Genomic DNA, 20,372 nt, shown 5'->3' on the forward strand with positions numbered 1-20,372 from the left:
TGCTGTTGCACCATGTCCTGCTTGTTCATCCCTGGTTGACAGCTGGTTGGCCACTGTGTGAACAGAGTGCTGGACAAGATGGACCCTTGGTTTGATCCAGCATCAGGGCACTTCTGATGTTCTTGTTCAGAGCAAGATTTTGGCAGCACCATTCTGGGTAGAATCCAGGCCGGCCCAGCTGCAGCAGTGGAAGACCAGAAAGGAAGAAGTTGCACCCATCAAGGCCTGAGCATGCCAGGAGTGTTTCTGCTGGCGGGGTGGAGTGGGAAAGCCATATTTTGGGCAAAGAGGAGGGGTGTGGCTTGGCAGCCTTCCCCAACCTGGGGCCCTCCAGTGGTGTTGGACTACAATTCCCTGGGAAGAGGGCCCCAGGTTGGGGAAGGCTGGGATAAGGAAAGAGGAAGAATCCTATCCAATAGTACATATTATTGCAGCATTGCGTGCCTGCAAATGCAAGGGAGTGGAACGCCACAGGAGAAGTGGGGGAGGCGAGCGAGCCCTCCTGCGCAGGAAGGGAGGCCCAGCCCCCAGCCCCTATTTTGCCCTGTGTGTTGGGGGGGGGGGGAGATTTGGGAGTGCCCCTCTCAGGTCTACCCCGGAACCTCGGAGGCGGGTCTCAGTTTCCGGGAGGGACGCCTGAGTGGAGCGGGCTATTTCGGCAGGTCCGTTCCGGGAGGGTCCGGCGGAAAGCACTTCCTGCTCAGCCCAGCCCTGTTGGCGCTGTGCGGGGGTGAGCCCGAGGAAGAAGGCGCAGAGCACCGCAGGCGGGTAGGTCGGAGCCCAGCGGGTGGGGCGGTGGGGGGGGGGGGCAGGCTCTTCGGGGGAGGGCTGCTTGTGGTGGGGCCACCAGGCTCTTTGGGGGGGCTTGGTGTGGGGCCACCAGGCTCTTTGGGGGGCTAGTTGTGGGGCCAGGCTCTTTGGGGGGGCTTGGTGTGGGGCCACCAGGCTCTTTGGGGGGCTAGTTGTGGGGCCAGGCTCTTTGGGGGGGCTTGGTGTGGGGCCACCAGGCTCTTTGGGGGGCTAGTTGTGGGGCCAGGCTCTTTGGGGGGGCTTGGTGTGGGGCCACCAGGCTCTTTGGGGGGCTAGTTGTGGGGCCAGGCTCTTTGGGGGGGCTTGGTGTGGGGCCACCAGGCTCTTTGGGGGGCTAGTTGTGGGGCCAGGCTCTTGGCTTATTGTGGGGCCAGGCTCTTGGGGGGGGCTTGGTGTGGGGCCACCAGGCTCTTTGGGGGGGGCTAGTTGTGGGGCCAGGCTCTTGGTTTGTTGTGGGGCCAGGCTCTTTGGGGGAGAGGCTTGTTGTGGGGCCAGGCTCTTTGGGGGGTGCTAGTTGTGGGGCCAGGCTCTTTGGGGGGCTTGTTTTGGGGCCACCAGGCTCTTTGGGGGGCTAGTTGTAGGGCCAGGCTCTTCGCTTGTTTGGGGGCCAGGCTCTTTGGGGGGGCTTGTTGTGGGGCCAGGCTCTTGGCTTGTTGTGGGGCCAGGCTCTTTGGGGGGGGCTTGTTGTGGGGCCAGGCTCTTCGTTTATTGTGGGGCCAGGCTCTTTGGGGGGCTAGTTGTAGGGCCAGGCTCTTCGCTTGTTCGGGGGCCAGGCTCTTTGGGGGGGCTTGTTGTGGGGCCAGGCTCTTGGCTTATTGTGGGGCCAGGCTCTTGGGGGGGGCTTGTTGTGGGGCCAGGCTCTTGGCTTATTGTGGGGCCAGGCTCTCGGGGGGGGGCTTGTTGTGGGGCCAGGCTCTTCGTTTATTGTGGGGCCAGGCTCTTTGGGGGGCTTGTTGTGGGGCCAGGCTCTGGGGAGGCCCTTTTAACTTTAGGAGCTCACTTTGGGGAAGGAAGCCGTGAGAGGAGCCCACCCACCCCCAAGTCCCACAAGCAGTGCTCACTAGCAGGAGACACATGAAAAAAGCCCCTGCATGTATTCTGTAGAAGCTGCAGGTCCATCCCAAGGCTTCTCCCTCGGGGCTCACATGCGCTGCAAATGCTCATCATGATCACCCCCACGTGCACATGCCCCCCTCTGCATTCAAACCAGGGGAGGGTTCTTTGTGATGCTGCAAGGAAGATTAGATGAGTATTGGCAAACAAGGGCTTTGATGCATATGATAAACCATTCTCTTGCCCACCCCTGCCAGTGTTGAAGGGTTGTAGGGCATGTGGGGGGGGGGTTATGATGGGCATTGACGGGGCTTTTGAGACTGTCGTGGTGGAGGAGGAAGTCATGGATACGCCTTTGGGGTGGGGACTGGGGAGATGATGTTTGTGGTTTGGAGGGTGTGATGGAAAACAAGGGGGGACCACTGCAGAGAAAGGACTTTGGGGTCCAAATTTTATGTATTGATTTGAAGGACTTCTTTTTTTCCTGTTCATCAGCCAAAAAAGGCTTCCGGAGTGGCTTACATGCAGTAGGAAAAACAAGTCAGCCCCTGCCTGTAGGCTTACAATCTAAGAAGACATGCCACACAAGGAAAAAGGAACAGGGAGGGAAGAAGGGAAAAATATTTCAGCAAGGCTGGTGGGATGGCCCTGCTTTCATCTGCTGCCTGCTGGAATGGGTGGTGGTGGAGGGAGGAGGAGCCTTCATGAGGGAGGCCTTCAGTGGTGGAATGGCCCTGCCCTCCCTCCCATCTCCTTCATCTCTGCCTTCTGGAATGGCAGCTGGTGGGCACAGTTGAGGGAAGGGAGGCCTTCGTGGGGGTGGTCCTCAGCCGGGCCGGTGGAAAGGCTATGCTTCCCTCTCTCATCTCCTTCAGTACTGCCTGCTGGAATCCCCTTTTAAACCCACCTGAGGGCCAAACTTGTTTGGCCTGGCAAGATTGATAATTTCTTTAACAAATAGCAGGCATGGGCATCTCATTCCGTGGCTGCAGGAGAGGGGGCTTTGCCCCCGTTCTGTGGCAAACGGGTGGCCATGGGAACCAGTGCCCGAGCTGGAAAGGGAAGCAGGTATAAGAATTATGGAGTTGCCCTAAGAGCATCTTTGCACGCACACATGGATGTAGGAGGTGGTGGGCTCTCCCACACTAGAGGCCTTCAAGAGGCAGCTGGACAACCCTCTGTCAGGCATGCTTTAGGGTGGATTCCTGCATTGAGCAGGGGGTTGGACTCGATGGCCTTCTAGGCCCCTTCCAACTCTGCTGTTCTATGATTCTATGGTAGGGGCTGACTAGAATGATTAACAATAACACTGATAGAATGGAAAGGAACTGTCATTATTTATAAGTAATGACAGTGTTTGTTCAGCTTAATAGGAGGGCTGGGAGAGAATGCAATGGAAATGAAGAAAGGAGAGGGTGAGTGATGGTGAGTTTTTTATACACGGAGATCTCCCAGGGGCTGTAGAAAGAGACCCTTGTGAGCAATGAATTCAGTAGGTACAGGGGGTAAATTTGGTGGTAAATTGACCATATCACATGAGATTCCTTGTGGGAGTCAGGCATTTGGGAAGGAATGATTGAAAGGTGGCATTGTTTTAAGGTTGCTGTTCTTTGGGACCAGCGCTGTTGAAGGCTGGATGAGATGGTTCTTGCCTGGGGAAAGGGGCGATGGGATCCCAATTCCAATTAATTCCACCTCCATCATCCCCACCCGCACCACAGTAGTTCCAGGCTTCACGGCCTTGGTCTGTTTTGCTGTCCTAAGTGAAGCTGTATTACGTGTTTTTCTGAATTAACCATCAATGTCATTATAGTTATCTTTAGTAACCCCTTTGTCTTTCTACCCAATTGTCTCAATTTAGGGGTTGGTGGAAAGACGGTAGTATCATTAGATCACTTGTAGACTTAAGAACATGAGAACGTAAGAAGAGCCCTGATGCTGGATCAGACCAAGGGTCCATCTAGTCCAGCACTCTGGTCACACAGTGGCCGACTAGCCGTCAACCAGGGAACCGCATACAGGGCACAGGTGCAACAGCACCCTCCCACCCATGTTCCCCAGCAACTGGGGCACACAGACCTACTGCCTCAGATACTGGAGGTAGCACGTAACCATCAGGGCTGGTAGCCGTGGATAGCCTTCTCCTCTAGGAATTTATCCAACCCCCCTTTTAAAGCCATCCAAATTGGTGGCCATCACCACATCTTGTGGTAGTGAGTTCCATAGTTTAACTATGCGCTGTGTGAAGAAGTCCTTCCTTGTTTCTTCTTGTGGTTCTATAACCATTGGCTGTATGACTTTTGAACCCTGAAGGGTGGCAAAATAACAACAAAGAGTTCTGTGGCACCTTCGGGTTTTACAAACATATTGTGACATAACCTTTCAGGAATCAGATACTCTTGTTCAGATGCATATAACATGCTAATTTAGGTGGATAAGTGAATATATATTTGGTTGCTGAGAGAGAAATTAGAAGCCAGGGCTGAAAGGCCAAGAAAACACAAGGGGGGAGGGGCAGTACCTGTGTCATATTTCTGTGCAGATGCCGTGGGATAAATGGTTAGGTACCACATGCTGTATATGTGTGCACCAGCTATCTACAAGCCAAACTGTATTGAGTGAACAAATGTTTAATTGCAGTCTTGAAAGCCAGGATAGCTTCTCGATCCTCCCAGAGTGCAGGACACGGAATAATGGGCTGAATTTACAGGAAGCCAGATTCCAGCTGGACATCAGGAAAAACTTCCTGACTGTTAGAGCATCAAGAAGGCTCTTCTGATGTTCCTATGTTCTTGTTCTGGGGTGGAGAGAAAGTAGATCACCGGCTGCTTTGGCCTTCTGCTCCCAGCATTCCTGACCATTGGCCATGCTGGCAGGGGCTTCTGGGAACTGAAGTTCCAAACTGCTGGAGAACTACCTTCTGCCCATCCCTGATATAGTTCACATGATGGTTAGAGTTCTAATGCACCCGCTGGAAAAGCTCCCCCCTCCCCAAAAAAGCTCTATGGACTCTATGAACTGGGCATGTTTAGCCTGGAGAAGAGAAGATGGAGGGGAGACATGAGAGCACTCTTCAAATACTTGAAAGGTTGTCACACAAAGGAGGGCCAGGATCTCTTCTCAATCCCCCCAGAGTGCAGGACACGGAATAACGGGTTCAAGTTGCAAGAAGCCAGATTCCAGCTGGACATCAGGAAAAATTTCCTGACTGTTAGAGCAGTACGACAATGGAACCAGTGACCTAGGGAGGTGGTGGGCTCTCCCACACTAGAGGCCTTCAAGAGGCAGCTGGACAACCATCTGTCAGGGATGCTTTAGGATGGATTCCTGCATTGAGCAGGGGGTTGGACTCAATGGCCTTGCGGACCCTTCCAACTCTGCTATTCTATGATTCCTGTTGTAGCTCCAGAGAAACATCTGCCTTCTCTGGTCTCGGAGGAGGAGAGTGAGAATAAGTCCACCGTCTTCCTGTTGCACTGCCCACGCCCTGTCTCTTTCCCAGTGTTTCATTTTGACAGACAGCTAGGGCATAGTTCATTCAGTCTTATTGGCTAATTTGGTTTTGCATGCTTTCCTTTGGATCATTGTCATTGTCAAAGCATCAGGACGCATCTTCCACTTTCATCGTAGCACAGTAATTGCTGTTTTACTCCCTGAGAATAGAGGTAGATCTCCATGGACACATGTTATGAACCCCTTTGACCCCAGGAAACAGCAGAACTCTGTTAGATTTCTATTTTAAGTTACAACTGTGGCGAGTTTATTTTTGGAGTTTAGTGGCCAAAATGAGAATTCTCTTTAGAGTTCAAAACCAGACAGCAAAACCCCGTCTCCCTCAAATTGCACGCATGCATTTGCAGAATACAAACCAGTTGCTTGTTTTTGTGGCTCGAATGTTGTGCTAGACATTGCATCTAGCCAGGGCTGGATTAAGGCCATGGAAATACCAGGGTGTGGAGCGTGTGATGATCAAGAGGGCTGACATTTAACTAAGCACCGGAACTAAATGCCTGTTTGCTTAGCCTTAGAGCTGTACTGACAAAAAGAGCACTTGTTGGTATTGCAGAGGAAGGATCTGGATTGCTTTTGCTTTGATTTTTGGTGTTTTGTTTAATGGGATAGCAACGAACTCCTAAGCTCGTTAAATCTACCACAAGGTGGGGGCGAAACTATAGGTTCATGTGTACTTTGGAGGCTGCCTCTTCGTATGCAAGAATTTCTAAGAGCCAGAAAGTTACAGGCAAACTGCCCCCACCCCCACCCACCCCAAACTTCCTCTCACCTAGTTCAAAATCTTTAGAGTCCTGCTGGGCTTTTCAACGTTGCTAACTAACGTGGAGCTCACTCCAAATTACAAGCTGGAGCGGGTTCAGAGGAGGGCAACCAGGATGATCAGGGGTCTGGAAACAAAGCCCTATGAAGAGAGACTGAAAGAACTGGGCATGTTTAGCCTGGAGAAGAGGAGATTGAGGGGAGACGTGATAGCACTCTTCAAATACTTAAAAGGTTGTCACACAGAGGAGGGCCAGGATCTTTTTTCGATCCTCCCAGAGTGCAGGACACGGAATAACGGGCTCAAATGACAGGAAGCCAGATTCCGGCTGGACATCAGGAAAAACTTCTATGACTTGGTACTCCTAATGAGTCCTGCGCACAAATCCCAACAAAATTCTGCTTCTTGCTGTTGCTGCTTCTATTCATCATCTGAACCTGCTGCTTGATGGGAACCAGTTTGTGCTTACCTAAAATGGCTACAGGTGAGAAACAGTGAGTGGATCATTCTGGACTGGAATCTCACTCTCATAGAATCATAAAATCATAGAATAGCAGAGTTGGAAGGGGCCTACAAGGCCATGGAGTCCAACCCCCTGCTCAAGGCAGGAATCCACCCTAAAGCATCCCTGACAGATGGTTGTTCAGCTGCCTCTTGAATGCCTCTAGTGTGGGAGAGCCCACAACCTCCCTAGGTAACTGATTCCACCGTCGCACTGCTCTAACAGTCAGGAAGTTTTTCCTGATGTCCAGCCGGAATCTGGCTTCCTGTAACTTGAGCCCGTTATTCCGTGTCCTGCACTCTGGGAGGATCGAGAAGAGATCCTGGCCCTCCTCTGTGTGACAACCTTTTAAGTATTTGAAGAGTGCTATCATGTCTCCCCTCCATCTTCTCTTCTCCAGGCTAAACATGCCCAGTTCTTTCAGTCTCTCTTCATAGGGCTTTGTTCCCAGACCCCTGATCATCCTGGTTTCCCTCCTCTGAACACGCTCCAGCTTGTCTGTGTCCTTCTTGAATTGTGGAGCCCAGAACTGGACACAATACTCTAGATGAGGCCTAACCAGGGCTGAATAGAGAGGAACCAGTACCTCACGTGATTTGGAAGCTATACTTCTATTAATGCAGCCCAAAATAGCATTTGCCTTTCTTGCAGCCATATCGCACTGTTGGCTCATATTCAGCTTGCGATCTACAACAATTCCAAGATCCTTCTCGTTTGTAGTATTGCTGAGCCAAGTGTCCCCCATCTTGTAACTGTGCATTTGGTTTCTATTTCCTAGATGTAGAACTTGGCATTTATCCCTATTAAATTTCATTCTGTTGTTTTCAGCCCAGCACTCTAGCCTATCAAGATCACTTTGAAGTTTGTTTCTGTCTTCCAGGGTATTAGCTATCCCACCCAATTTTGTGTCATCTGCAAATTTGATCAGCGTAAGGGCCGGTGTCCCAGGCTTCTGAGGAAGTCCAAACATTGTGGGGGCAGGAATTGACGTTGCATCAGGGCTTGGGGTCAAGGTGAAGAGATGTGAAAAGCTGGTATTTGCCTGCTCTCGTCTTGTTCTCTCTACATCCCACTGGTCCTTTCCTTAGAGTCTTCCTGCAATGGAGGTTTCCCAAGCAAGCAGCTGGCAGAATACAAGATTTAGGTGTGGGTTGGCCGACAGGATGTGTGAGTCAGCAAAAGAGCCTTTGCGACGTTGGCACCGTATCATAAGTCATGATGCTGGCATGTGGCTCTGCTGACAGCTCTGAAATTCAGAGCGATCCCGGGCTCAGTAGCGGAACAGGAAATCCTCAGAATCTCTCGCATTGACAGGGTATCCTTGTATGGGGGGCTTGAATCTTTCCCATTTGTAATGGGTTCTTTGGCTAGAGTTTTCCTCTACCCCTGAAATGTCCCTCCAGGCTCCGTAGGAACACAGGAAGCAGCCTTATACTGTCAGACCATAGGTCCATCTAGCTCTGTAGGGTCAACACCAGCTGGCAGCAGCTCTCCAGGGTTTCAGGCCTGGAGAAGCTGGGGGGGGGGTCGTACCAGGGACCTTCTGCGTGTACTGTGCAGCCCTTGTAGGCATGTACAGAGGGATGATATCCCTTATAAATAAATAGCAGGACTTTCCCACCTCTGCTTTCCTTATCTGAACCAGATTCTTCTCAACTCATTTTGCCCCAGAGGACATTGCTGTGTTTATTTTATTTATTTATTTATTTATTACATTTATATACCGCTCCCATAGCCAGGGCTCTCTGGGCGGTTTACAGAAATTCTAAAATTGAGATAAAAACAAGTATACAAAATTTTAAATTCTAAAACACAGAACATACACACATAAAGCATTAAAAACCGTTAAAAAACTAAACATGTGGGTGATTAAGATGTGCCGCCATATGCCTGGGCAAAGAGGAAAGTCTTAACCTGGCGCTGGAAAGATAGCAGCGTTGGCGCCAGGCGAGCCTCGTCAGGGAGATCGTTCCATAGTCTGGGGGCCACCACCAAAAAGGCCCTGTCCCTCATTGCCACACTCTGAGCCTCTCTCGGAGTAGGCACCCGGAGGAGGACCTTAGATGTTGAACGTAGTGACCGGGTATATTTACATCGGGAGAGGCGTTCTGTCACAGGTGTTGATATTTGGGTCAGAGTACCGGGTCATCATGAATAACTGAAAGTGTGTGTTTGTGTTAATTTTTCTGTGTTTAAACACCCGTGAGCAGAGACCAGCAAACTTTTACTCACTCCATCTTGCAGTCTGGATCTCTCATTTGAAACGGTCATTGCCAACATCCTTCTACAATAAATCATTTGTTTTTATTCCAGAGCTATGATCCTCGGTGTGAAAGGTCAAGCACCAGTTCTGTTTTGGTCTGGAACCATTTCTCTCTCTCCCTGACTCCCTTTTCTCTCTCTAGCTTGTTGTTTCAGTTAAAACCAGTGCAGATGCTTCATCTGTCCTTCGGTGTGCCGTGAGCCTTCCCTGCAGAAGGTTTTTGTGCCATGAGCCTTCCCTGCAGAAGGGTTTTAAATCAAAATGACAGTATCTCCTGGCACAAACTGATTAATGACCAACGATGTTATTGTAGCAGAAGCTTTTGTGAGCCAGCACTTGCTTCAGCAGATACGTGAAAAGTCATTCTCGGTTGGCAGGCATTTATACGCACATGGGTGTGGAAGAAAATGCCCTCGTAAACTGAGGCCAGGAAGCTCAACTATGCAAGAGGTAGTTGTGGCACGTTGCTACGTGGAGCACAAACGAAAACAAGACCAAAGAGTAAAAGATGTGTTAGCAAAGCAAGATAAAAGGGTGTACGCCTGTCTTCCCCAACCTGGTGTCCTCCAGGTGGGTAGCTGTGGATGATTGAGTTTCACTCCAGCACAACTGGAGGGCACCGAGATGGAGAAGACAAATGTACATAACCACCTAATGAGAAGCAATTAGCTTCTGTTGAGACCCAGGCCATAGCTAGACCTAACGTTTATTCCTGGATCGTCCAGGGGTCAAACCTGTTCACCTAGGTGACACACAGGGGATCCAGTGCTCAGGCAGGGGCGAACCCTGGACGATCCCACGATAAACCTTAGGTCTAGCTGTGGCCCCAGTCTGACACTTTTGACACAAATCAATGCCAGAGTCTCCCTCTGGAACTTCTTTGTGGTTGGAGCGTTGCAGCTTTCAGGTCTGCACTTTATTTTTCTAAGGAGATTCAAATGCTCTCCCATCTGCTTCCTGGGCGATCCCATTTTCAGTGTCTGGTTTGTGGCCATTGTGTACAAATGGGTAGAGGCCCTGATGTCAGTGGCCGAAGGGCATTGCTGGCCCACGATGACTTAGATTGCATGGGAAAGCATGTCTGTGAACAAGCCCTTCCTGATGCTGCTGCCACTGAGCTCTGGATTGAGTAGATAGTAGGACAGGGCTGGTTCCAGAGAGTTGACTGCATGGGCTAGTTCTTGGTTTTCAATTGCTGGCAGAGTGGTGCATTTTTGCTAGTGAGTACTGGCTTCAGGTTATAAGCAAAGGATAAAACGGGTCAGGGGAGAGGACTCATCCCAGACTGCAGGAACGGAATAATGGGCTGAATTTACAGGAAGCCAGCTTGCAGCTGGACATCAGGAAAAACTTCCTGACTGTTAGAGCAGTATGACAATGGAACCCGTGACCTAGGGAGGTTGTGGGCTCTCCCACACTAGAGGCCTTCAAGAGGCAGCTGGACAACCCTCTGTCAGGGATGCTTTAGGGTGGATTCCTGCATTGAGCAGGGGGTTGGACTCGATGGCCTTGTAGGCCCCTTCCAACTCTGCTATTCTATGATTCTATTAACTATATGTGCTGCCTTGTGCTCCTTGGCGTAAAGCTGGGTTATAGATTTAATAACTAAGGCCCATAAGAGAAGGACAGTCTTCCTAGAGGGCCTATAGATTAGGAGGGGTGCCCGACCTTTTTGGCCCCAAGGACAGCATGTGATGCTAGCTTGTGGGCATATGTGCGAGCACATATACGCACGCTCCAGCAATCCTGCTACAGGTTGCTTTTTCCTTTCTGATAGGGGCAGCAGGGAAAAAGCGATCTGTATGGGGGTCTCTCACCTTTTGATCTGGACAAATATCCCCTGCTGTTCCGGTGGGGGGGGGGGTTATGTTCTTCCAGCATACCATGGACACTAAGGATCCTCAGTTCTCCCTGGGGTGTTTTTAATAATTGCACCCCTCCCCATAGAGGTTTTTAAAAGTTTTTTTTAATACTTCTGCAGATCTGCTGATAAATCCCTTTCTTAGGGTCTGTTTTGGCTGCATAAGGATCTATAACCAGAGAAGGAGGATGGGAGGGTGCTGTTGCACCGTGTCCTGCTTGTTCATCTCTGGCCGATGGCTGGTTGGCCACTGTGTGAACAGAGTGCTGGACTAGATGGACCTTGGGTCTGATTCAGCATGGAAATAGCATGGATTGACCCTTACATGCTCTACCACTGATCTGTCGCTCTTTCAGACAACCGCATGGTACAATTCTCATAATAACATAAGAAGTACCATGCTGGATCAGACCAAGGGTCCATCTAGTCCAACACTCCATTCACACAGTTGCCAACCAGCTGTCGAACAGGGACCCACACAGCAGGACATGGTGCAACAGCACCCTCCCACCCATGTTCCCCAGCAACTGGAGCACACAGGCTTAGTGCCTCGAATACTGGAGGTAGCACACAACCATCAGGGCTAGTAGCCATGGATAGCCTTCGCCTCCAGGGATTTATCCAACCCCCTTTTGAAGCCATCCAAATTGGTGGCCATCACTACATCTTGTGGTAGTAAGTTCCATAATTTAACTCTGCACTGTGCGAAGAAGTCCTTTCTCTTATTTGTCCTGGATCTCCCACCAGTCACCTTCATGGGATGACCCCATGGGTTTCTAGTATTTTGAGAGAGGGAGAAAAATGTCTCAACTCTCTTATTGGTTCTAAACGTTCTAAACATAGGTACAATTGGCTTCTTCGCCTCTGCAACCCCGCCCTGTCCTATTACAGCAGGCAGCCTCCTCTCTGAAAGCGTTTGTGGCCTCAGCTCTGTTTAGAGAAATGCACCTGAAGAGGTTTATAAAATTGCGACAGAGGTGGAGAAGGTTGGACAGAAAGACACTGTTTCCTCCCACTCTCACCCAATGCAGTTGGACAAAGATTCAGGACAGACCAAAGAAAGCCTTTCTTCACCCAGCCGGGAATTAACTTCTAGAATCCGCCGTGGGCCACTCCCTTAGACAGCTTTAGATGAGGATTAGGCAAATGCATGGAGGAATTTCATAATGTGTAGTTGTGTGGGACAGGGCAAATTCTGCCAACAGAATCCAGAAGGAGTAAGTGAGAGCCTGCTCCTTCATTTTGGAAATTCTGTCAGGAGACGCTGTACATCCAAGCTGCATTTCTGAGGCTTCCTATAAGCACTGCAGGGTACTGGCTTTCCTTTTGGATGGTGCTATATCCTATTGATGGTGCTATATAAATAAATAATAATAAAAGGGAAGGCGTCCTTTTTATCTCCATTCATCCCATAAGTAACATCAGCTGATCGTTCTGAAATACTTTTGAAAGAGGTGGGGACTTTTGCTTTTATGAGAAATGCCCCCAAGGAGAGAGCCTCCAAGGGCCCCCTTTAGAAAATCCAGCAATGGTAGAGAAAGTTGTAAAAGTTCAGCCTTCTGTATAAGGCTTATCTGTTCCAGCTCATTTTGTTTGAAGACACTGCTTCAGACCCCTGGGCAGAATCAGAGAATCATAGAATAGCAGAGTTGGAAGGGGCCTACAAGGCCATCGAGTCCAACCCCCTGCTCAATGCAGGAATTCACCCTAAAGCATCCCTGACAGAGGGTTGTCCAGCTGCCTCTTGAAGGTCTCTAGTGTGGGAGAGCCCACAACCTCCCTAGGTAACTAGTTCCATTGTCGTACTGCTCTAACAGTCAGGAAGTTTTTCCTGATGTCCAGCTGGAGTCTGGCTTCCTTTAACTTGAGCCCGTTATTCCATGTCCTGCACTCTGGGAGGATCGAGAAGAGATCCTGGCCCTCCTCTGTGTGACAACCTTTTAAGTATTTGAAAAGTGCTCTCATGGCTCCCCTCAATCTTCTTCTCCAGGCTAAACATGCCCAGTTCTTTCAGTCTCTCTTCAAAGGGCTTTGTTTCCAGACCCCTGATCATCCTGGTTGCCCTCTTCTGAACACGCTCCAGCTTGTCTGCATCCTTCTTGAATTGTGGAGCCCAGAACTGGATGCAGTACTCTAGATGAGGCCTAACCAGGGCCGAGCAGAGAGGAACCAGAACCTCACATGATTTGGAAGCTCTACTTCTATTAATGCAGCCCAAAATAGCACTTGCCTTTCTTGCAGCCCTATCGCACTGTTGGCTCATATTCAGCTTGTGATCTACAACCATTCCAAGATCCTTCTCGTTTGTAGTATTGCTGAGCCAAGTATCCCCCATCTTGTAACTGTGCATTACAAGAGTTTGTGCAGAGGAGGGGGGACATTCTAGAAAGTGTGCCTGCACCTTTTCGCTCCCATCAGAAGTCCCACTCAGTTCTCAGTGTGCCTGCTGATGGCAGAAATGCAGCCTCAGAAAGAAACCACCCCATCTCATAGAATCATAGAATAGCAGAGTTGGAAGGGGCCTACAAGGCCATCAAGTCCAACCCCCTGCTAATTGCAGGAATCCACCCTAAAGCATCCCTGACAGGTGGTTGTCCAGCTGCCTCTTGAATGACTCCAGTGTGGGAGAGCCCACAACCTCCCTAGGCAACTGATTCCATTGTCGTACTGCTCTAACAGTCAGGAAGTTTTTCCTGATGTCCAGCTGGAATCTGGCTTCCTTTAACTTGAGCCCGTTATTCCGTGTCCTGCACTCTGGGAGGATCGAGAAGCTGTCTCCTTCAGCTTGGGCCAGGCGTTCGTACTCTTTGGCCCCCGTTGATTTACCAGCATGCTAAAATAAGCACGCTTTGCCACTCACGGTTCCAGCATTCCAGCTGGGTCATGGGAGAAGGCAGCCAGCTGGTTTTATTTCCCTCTTGTCACTACAGCAGATGAGAACAGCTCTACTTGAGAGGGCGACAGACGGGCCTCCCCACCTTGGCCCCGTCTGATAACTGCTCTGGAAGAGCTGCTTTTCCGATCTTCACATTGGCTCACTGTGTGCAGAGCCCTTTTCTAGCTGGTCTCTTGCCCCCCCCGGGATTTAAAAGGGGGAAAACACACAACACACCCAAAACCGCCCGCTTTGTTCCAGCAGGTGTTTCCTGCCGATCTGCCGGACGCGATTCGCGGGATGGAACCCCAAGGCTCAGCCAGACTGAATTCCAGGAAGAGGAGGAAAGAAGGGGTCGGACCCAACGGGGCGGCCGAGACAGATGGCATCCCACCCAAAATGCCGCGGAACTGTTTCGTAAGTCAAAGCCTCGGCCGGGAGGCTGCGCGTGTGGAGTTATTGATCAATGTTTAACTTCTAGTAAAGTTGAATGACACATATCGAGCTCCGTTAGAGGCAAAGAACTTAAATGACCAGGAGGGGGGCTTGGCTTAAGGAGTGGAATTAGATACATCAGCACCGCTGGGAACGCCAGTTTTCCTTTCTCTTCACCTTAACCATTACCAGGGTTATGCCTCTGAAAGCTGGAATAGCACAGCCGTCGAAAGGGCTGCTGTGCTTTTGGGGAAGTCGCCTTTGGTAGCCGCTGGGTCCGTACGTGACTGGGGATGACACATTTTGCCAAAGTGAAAGCGTAGTCGTGTTCTCTCGCTCTCAGCCCACGATGTGATCGCTCCCTGCTGCCCCTCCCAGGAAAGGCTGGCACGTTAACAGCCATCGTTCTTTCCAGCTGACAGCTGAGATCAGGTGTTGCAGTCCTCTCAGCCCAGCGGCCGCCTCCTCCTGGATACCACACCTTTGCCCTTTTCAGCCGTCTCTAACCTGCTTACCAGCTATGCGTCTGTTCCATGCCAAGAGGGAAGGGGGGGAACGGGACAGGAATTTGAAACCCTGCAACGGGACTATCCCAGTCCTGCAGCCAGTATTATTCTTAGTGAGGGGAAACTTGCAACAAAATGTTGTAGTATATCCTCTGCCCCCCAAAAAGGAGTATTCCTGTTCAGTATGCAGCCCAGCCAGCCAGGTCCTCTTCCTGCATTGGATCCCTGCATTGAACAGGGGGTTGGACTCAGGGCAACACTAAGGGCACATGTGCCCCCCGCCACACTGCCCCATTTGGGGGAGGGGGCCAACGATTTAGCAGAAGCAAAATCATAGACTCGTGGAGTTGGAAGGGTCCTATAAGGCCATCAAGTCCAGCCCACCCAGAGTGCTTCAGCTATGGGGCGGTATATAAATGTAATAAATGAAAATAACCCCTTGCTCAATGCAGGAATCCACCTTAAAGCATCCTGGACAGATGGCAGTCCAGCTGCCTCTTGAAGGCCTCCAGTGTGGGAGAGCCCACAACCTCCCTAGGTAACTGGTTCCATTGTCGTACCGCTCTAGCAGTCAGGAAGTTTTTCCTGATATCCTCCATTGCTGTACAGAGCACCAAATAGGGAAAATTTAACTACACATGTCCCTATAGGTGCTACAACACCCTTTTTTTCTGGCGTTCTGCAGTGTGACCCACAGGGGAGGGTGCAGGGTAAAAGAATCCCCCAGACATCCCACCCTTGCTCACCCCTGTGTTAGGGGCTCAAGATCCCCATGCAGTCTTCCCCACCCCTCGGTTTTCCACTTTTCCTTTCCAACTGACTCTCACATTTCCTTGGTGAGAACTGAAACACGTTCAGCCCTCACTGGGCTGTTTGGCAGACCAAAGAGAGAAGTCTATAGATGTTCATTCATTCATTCGTTCATTTTATTTCTATATTCCCCAATAGCCAAAGCTGTCTGCGCCGTTCACAGAAACGGAAAGCTCAAAATGCTCATACAAAAATTTCAAAGAATTTCGTACAGCTAAAAACAACGAACAATATAATACCAGGCTCCAATATGCCATCAAATGCCTGGAAGTAGAGAGAAGTCTTAACCTGGCGCCATGAAGATAACCATGTGGCCACCAGGTGGAACTCACTGGGGAGAATGTTCCACAGTTGAGGGGAGGGGGGTCACCACTAGGAAGGCTCTGCTCCTTGCTGCTGTCCCCTGAAAACTTGTCAGAGGAAGGCCTCTGATGACTATCATAGTGTATACCGTGAGACGTGCTCAATCACGTATCGTGGTCCTCAGCTGTTTAAGGTGTTATAGCTAAAAACCATCACCTTGAATTGGGCTCGGAAATGTACAGGTTTCGACTTAATGTTCCCGTGACTTCCAGAAATAGGAGGAATAGGATAGTACTGGTGTGAAGAGAGACTGAAAGAACTGGGCATGTTTAGCCTGGAGAAGAGAAGATTGAGGGGAGACATGAGAGCGCTCTTCAAATACTTCAAAGGTTGTCACACAGAGGAGGGCCAGGATCTCTTCTCGATCCTCCCAGAGTGCAGGACACGGAATAACGGGCTCAAGCTACAGGAAGCCTGATTCCGGCTGGACATCAGGAAAAACTTCCTGACTGTTAGAGCAGTACGACAATGGAACCAGTTACCTAGGGAGGTCGTGGGCTCTCCCACACTTGAGGCCTTTAAGAGGTAGCTAGACAGCCATCTATCAGAGATACTTTAAGGTGGATTCCTACATTGAGCAGGGGGTTGGACTCAATGGCCTTAGGGGGTTCTTCCAATTCTGCTATTCTGTGATAAACCTCCAGACTTTCTGGGCTTTACGTGGAATTAATTCTACAGTAGGAGAAGCAGAGTCATGAACATACAAAGCTGCATTACCCCAAGTCAGACTATCTCATCCAGTACTTGTCCACTCAGGTGGGCTGTGGCTCTCCAAGGGCTCAGGAAAATTTGTCTTTCCTTTTCCTCGAGATCTTTTTAAAAGTGGAAATAGTATGGATTGCCCCTTACATGCTCTGCCACTGATCTGTCACTCTTTCAGACAGCCGCATGGTACAATTCTCATAAGAACGTGAGAAGTGCCATGTTGGATCAGACCAAGGGTCTAACTAGCCCAGCTGTCGGCCAGGGAACCACAAAGCAGGACATGGTGCAACAGCACCCTCCCACCCATGTTCCCCAGCAACTGGTGTATATAGGCTTACTGCTTCGGATACTGGAGGTAGCACATAGCCATCAGGGCTAGTAGCCATGGATAGCCTTCTCCTCCAGGAATTTATCCAACCCCCTTTTAAAGCCATCACTACATCTTGCGGTAGTGAATTCCCTAGTTAAACTATGTGCTGTGTGAAGAAGTCCTTCCTTTTATTTCTCCTGAATCTCCCACCGATTACCTTCATGGGATGACGCTGTTGGGCTCTAGTATTTTGAGAGAGGGAGAAAAATGTCTCCCTGTCCCCATTCTCCACGCCATGCATAATCTCCCAAAATATTGGGACAGATGTCCTTTTATTCCCTTTTCAGGTCTGATTCAGTGGTGTGTTTTTCTCTCTCTGGTTCAGCCTTCCTCAACCTGGGGCGCTCCAGATGTGTTGGACTGCAGCTCCCAGAATGCCCCAGCCAGGCTGGGGCATTCTGGGAGCTGCAGTCCAACACATCTGGAGCGCCCCAGGTTGAGGAAGGCTGCTCTAGTTGAAACTGACCTACTTTCTTGACGTCTTTTTAAACTTAGGGGCTCAGAGAGCCAGCTCCATTTTCCGATGAACTTGAAGTGGACTACAGCAAGCCATACGTCCGAGTGACGTTCGAAGAAGCAACAAGAGGGACTCCATGTAAGTAATCCTCAAAGCAGGGCCCTGGGGGCACTTTATTTTGACACTGCTCCCCTGACCCAAACTGTCTTCGTTTGGCTGTGCCTAAAGCAGCCAGGTACTGAGGTTTATGGATGGCGGAGACAACGGTACCGCTAACATTAAAACCTCGAGGTCTCCACTGAGTTGTTAGAATCACCTTCGGTTTGATTGCAGTTGTCCAAGGAAGTTTTGAATGGCTGTGTGGCTGGGCTTGTTGGGTGTTACCCAACACATCTGGAAAATGCCAGGTCAGGTCTGGAAACAAAGCTCTATGAAGAGAGACTGAAAGAACTGGGCATGTTTAGCCTGGAGAAGAGAAGATTGAGGAGAGACATGAGCGCACTCTTCAAAGACTTCAAAGGTTGTCACACAGAGGAGGGCCAGGATCTCTTCTCGATCCTCCCAGAGTGCAGGACACGGAATAATGGGCTCAAGTGAAAGGAAGCCAGATTCTGGCCGGACATCAGGAAAAATTTCCTGACGGTTAGAGCAGTACGACAATGAAATCAGTTACCTAGGGAGGTTGTGGGCTCTCCCACACTGGAGGCCTTCAAGAGGCAGCTGGACAACCATCTGTCAGGGATGCTTTAGGGTGGATTCCTGCATTGAGCAGGGGGTTGGACTCGATGGCCTTGTAGGCCCCTTCCAACTCTGCTATTCTATGATTCTAAGGCTGCTACATAGAAGGTGTGGGCTGAAAGTAGATCTCCTTATGTTTTGGACTACAACTCCCAGCATTCCTGACCATCGGCCATGCCAGCAGGGGTTTCTGGGAGTTGGTGCAAAACATCTGGAGATCATTCCTCTGCCCAACCCTGCTATACAGTACCAAGAAACCTGTGTCCTAGAGAACTTTGGTTTAACGTCTTAAAATACCCTTGTACTGCTCCTGTCTCTCACAACACTGGGCCATCCCCCGTTACATGTCAGTGAAGATTTGCCCTTGTCATCCTTAGTCAGAAATGCAAGAGGTGTGGCCACACTTAGAATACTGTGTACGGTTCTGGTCACCTCACCTAAAAATGGATATTCTAGATCTGGAAAAAGTACAGAAAAGGGCAACTGAAATGCTCAAGGGCCTGGAGCATCTCCCCTATGAGGGAAGGTTACAACAACTGGGATTGTTTAGCTTGGAAAAAAGGAGGCTAAGGGGAGACATGATAGAGGTGTCCAAAATTATGCATGGTATAGAGAATGTGGTCAGGGAGACATTTTTCTCCCTCTCTCAAAATACTAGAACCCCAGGGGGTCATCCCATGAAGCTGATTGGTGGGAGATTCAAGACAGATAAAAAGAAGGACTTCTTCTCACAGTGCATAGTTAAATTATGGAACTCACTACCACAAGATGTAGTGATGGCCACCCATTTGGATGGCTTCAAAAGGGGGTTGGATAAATCCCTGGAGGCGAAGGCTATCCATGGCTACTAGCCCTGATGGTTGTGTGCTGCCTTCAATATCCAAGGCAGTAAGCCTGTGTGCACCAGTTGCTGGGGAACATGGGTGGGAGGGTGCTGTTGCACCTGTGTCCTGCCTGTGGGTCCCTGGTTAACAGCTGGTTGGCCACTGTGTGAACGGAGTGCCGGTACTAGATGGACCCTTGGTCTGATCCAGAAGGTCTCTTCTTATGTTCGTAGGAGAGGATTTCCCAGGGCTTCCTCACGCTGACTGGGTGTAAAGTGCAGAGCCTCACCTTGGCTTTCCCCAGCCCCACTTTTGCAACAAACATGCGAAATCCCTTTAATCCCTCTGTCAATAGAGATGTAGTCGTCATCAGAGGTGAGGCTGAGCGCTGCCTCAGCATTCCAGATAAGGCTTCCTTTGTGCCCTTCGAGGTGGGCTGTGCCTGGTTCCTGTGCAGGGGAGGGGGCCGAGGGAAAGCAGGCCAAGGCCCCTTTCAGTTTGGCGAGGGCAGATCTCCTAATCACCCCAAACAACAAACGAGCTTTCAGGGGGATCAAGAAACCTCACCTGACTTGCTCTGACCTTTCTTTGGGAGGAGCCTTCCTTGGCTGGTTTCCTGCCAAGCACTGGGCGGTGGCACACAGGCTAAATCCCTCAGCTCAGCTGTTCTAGATCAAGTGCAAACTCCAATCCTGACAGAAACATTCCTGTTTTAGCCTTAAATTGTGTGTGTGTGTGTGTGTGTGAGAGAGAGAGAGAGAGAGAGAGAGAGAGAGAGAGAGAGAGAGGGAGAGAGAGGTCCTAATGGACCCGTTAGGTTTCCCCCAGTTTCCACAAACACTACAGGTGGAAATTCTACCGGTCTGCGTAGCTGCCACATGAAGCCAAAGTTCGTGGGTAGATGCGTGATGGCGTTTACATGGGGTGGGAATTCTACCGGTTCACAAAAAAAAAACCATGCCATATTGGGTATTGTTCTTCCAGTGTCAGAGGCAGCAAGCCTATATGCACCAGTTGCTGGGGAACATGGGAGGGAGGGTGCTGTTGCTTGTGGGTTCCTGGTTGACAGCTGGTTGGCCTTGAACAGAGTGCTGTACTAGATGGACCCTTGATCCAGCAGGGCTCTTCTGATGTTCTTGTGCATTAGAGTTGCCCTATATGGAAAAGATTTCTTTGTAGAAAGGTGTAGATAGATCTCATGTGACAAATGGCAATGCAACTTGTGTATGAAAACTGTAGTGCAAGAATCATATAATCATAAAATAGTAGAGTTGGAAGGGGCCTCTAAGGCCATCGAGTCCAACCCCCCCATCCCCGCTCAATTCAGGAATCCACCCTAAAGCATCCCTGACAGATGGCTGTCCAGTCCAGCTGTCTCTTGAAGGCCTCTAATGTGAGAGAGCCCACAACCCCCCTAGGTAACTGGTTCCATTGTCGTACTGCTCTAACAGTCAGGAAGTTTTTCCTGATGTCTAGCCGGAATCTGGCTTCCTTTAACTTGAGCCCGTTATTCCGTGTCCTGCACTC

General features: G+C 50.1%; 1 protein-coding gene across 1 annotated transcript in view; it reads left to right on the forward strand.

The window, feature by feature from the left end:
* Window positions 1-710: 710 nt before the first annotated feature.
* The window catches only part of PCYT1A (phosphate cytidylyltransferase 1A, choline), a 31,450-nt gene continuing 11,788 nt past the window's right edge, over window positions 711-20,372 (forward strand). Inside the window, exons 1-3 of the mRNA XM_063131743.1 lie at window positions 711-768; window positions 13,902-14,054; window positions 17,322-17,421. Coding sequence (XP_062987813.1) covers window positions 13,938-14,054; window positions 17,322-17,421 — 217 coding nt within the window. The 5' untranslated portion in view covers window positions 711-768; window positions 13,902-13,937. The remainder of the gene's footprint in view (window positions 769-13,901; window positions 14,055-17,321; window positions 17,422-20,372) is intronic.

This window comes from Elgaria multicarinata, chromosome 8 (genome assembly GCF_023053635.1).
Source record: "Elgaria multicarinata webbii isolate HBS135686 ecotype San Diego chromosome 8, rElgMul1.1.pri, whole genome shotgun sequence".
NCBI classification, from domain to species: Eukaryota; Metazoa; Chordata; class Lepidosauria; order Squamata; family Anguidae; genus Elgaria; species Elgaria multicarinata.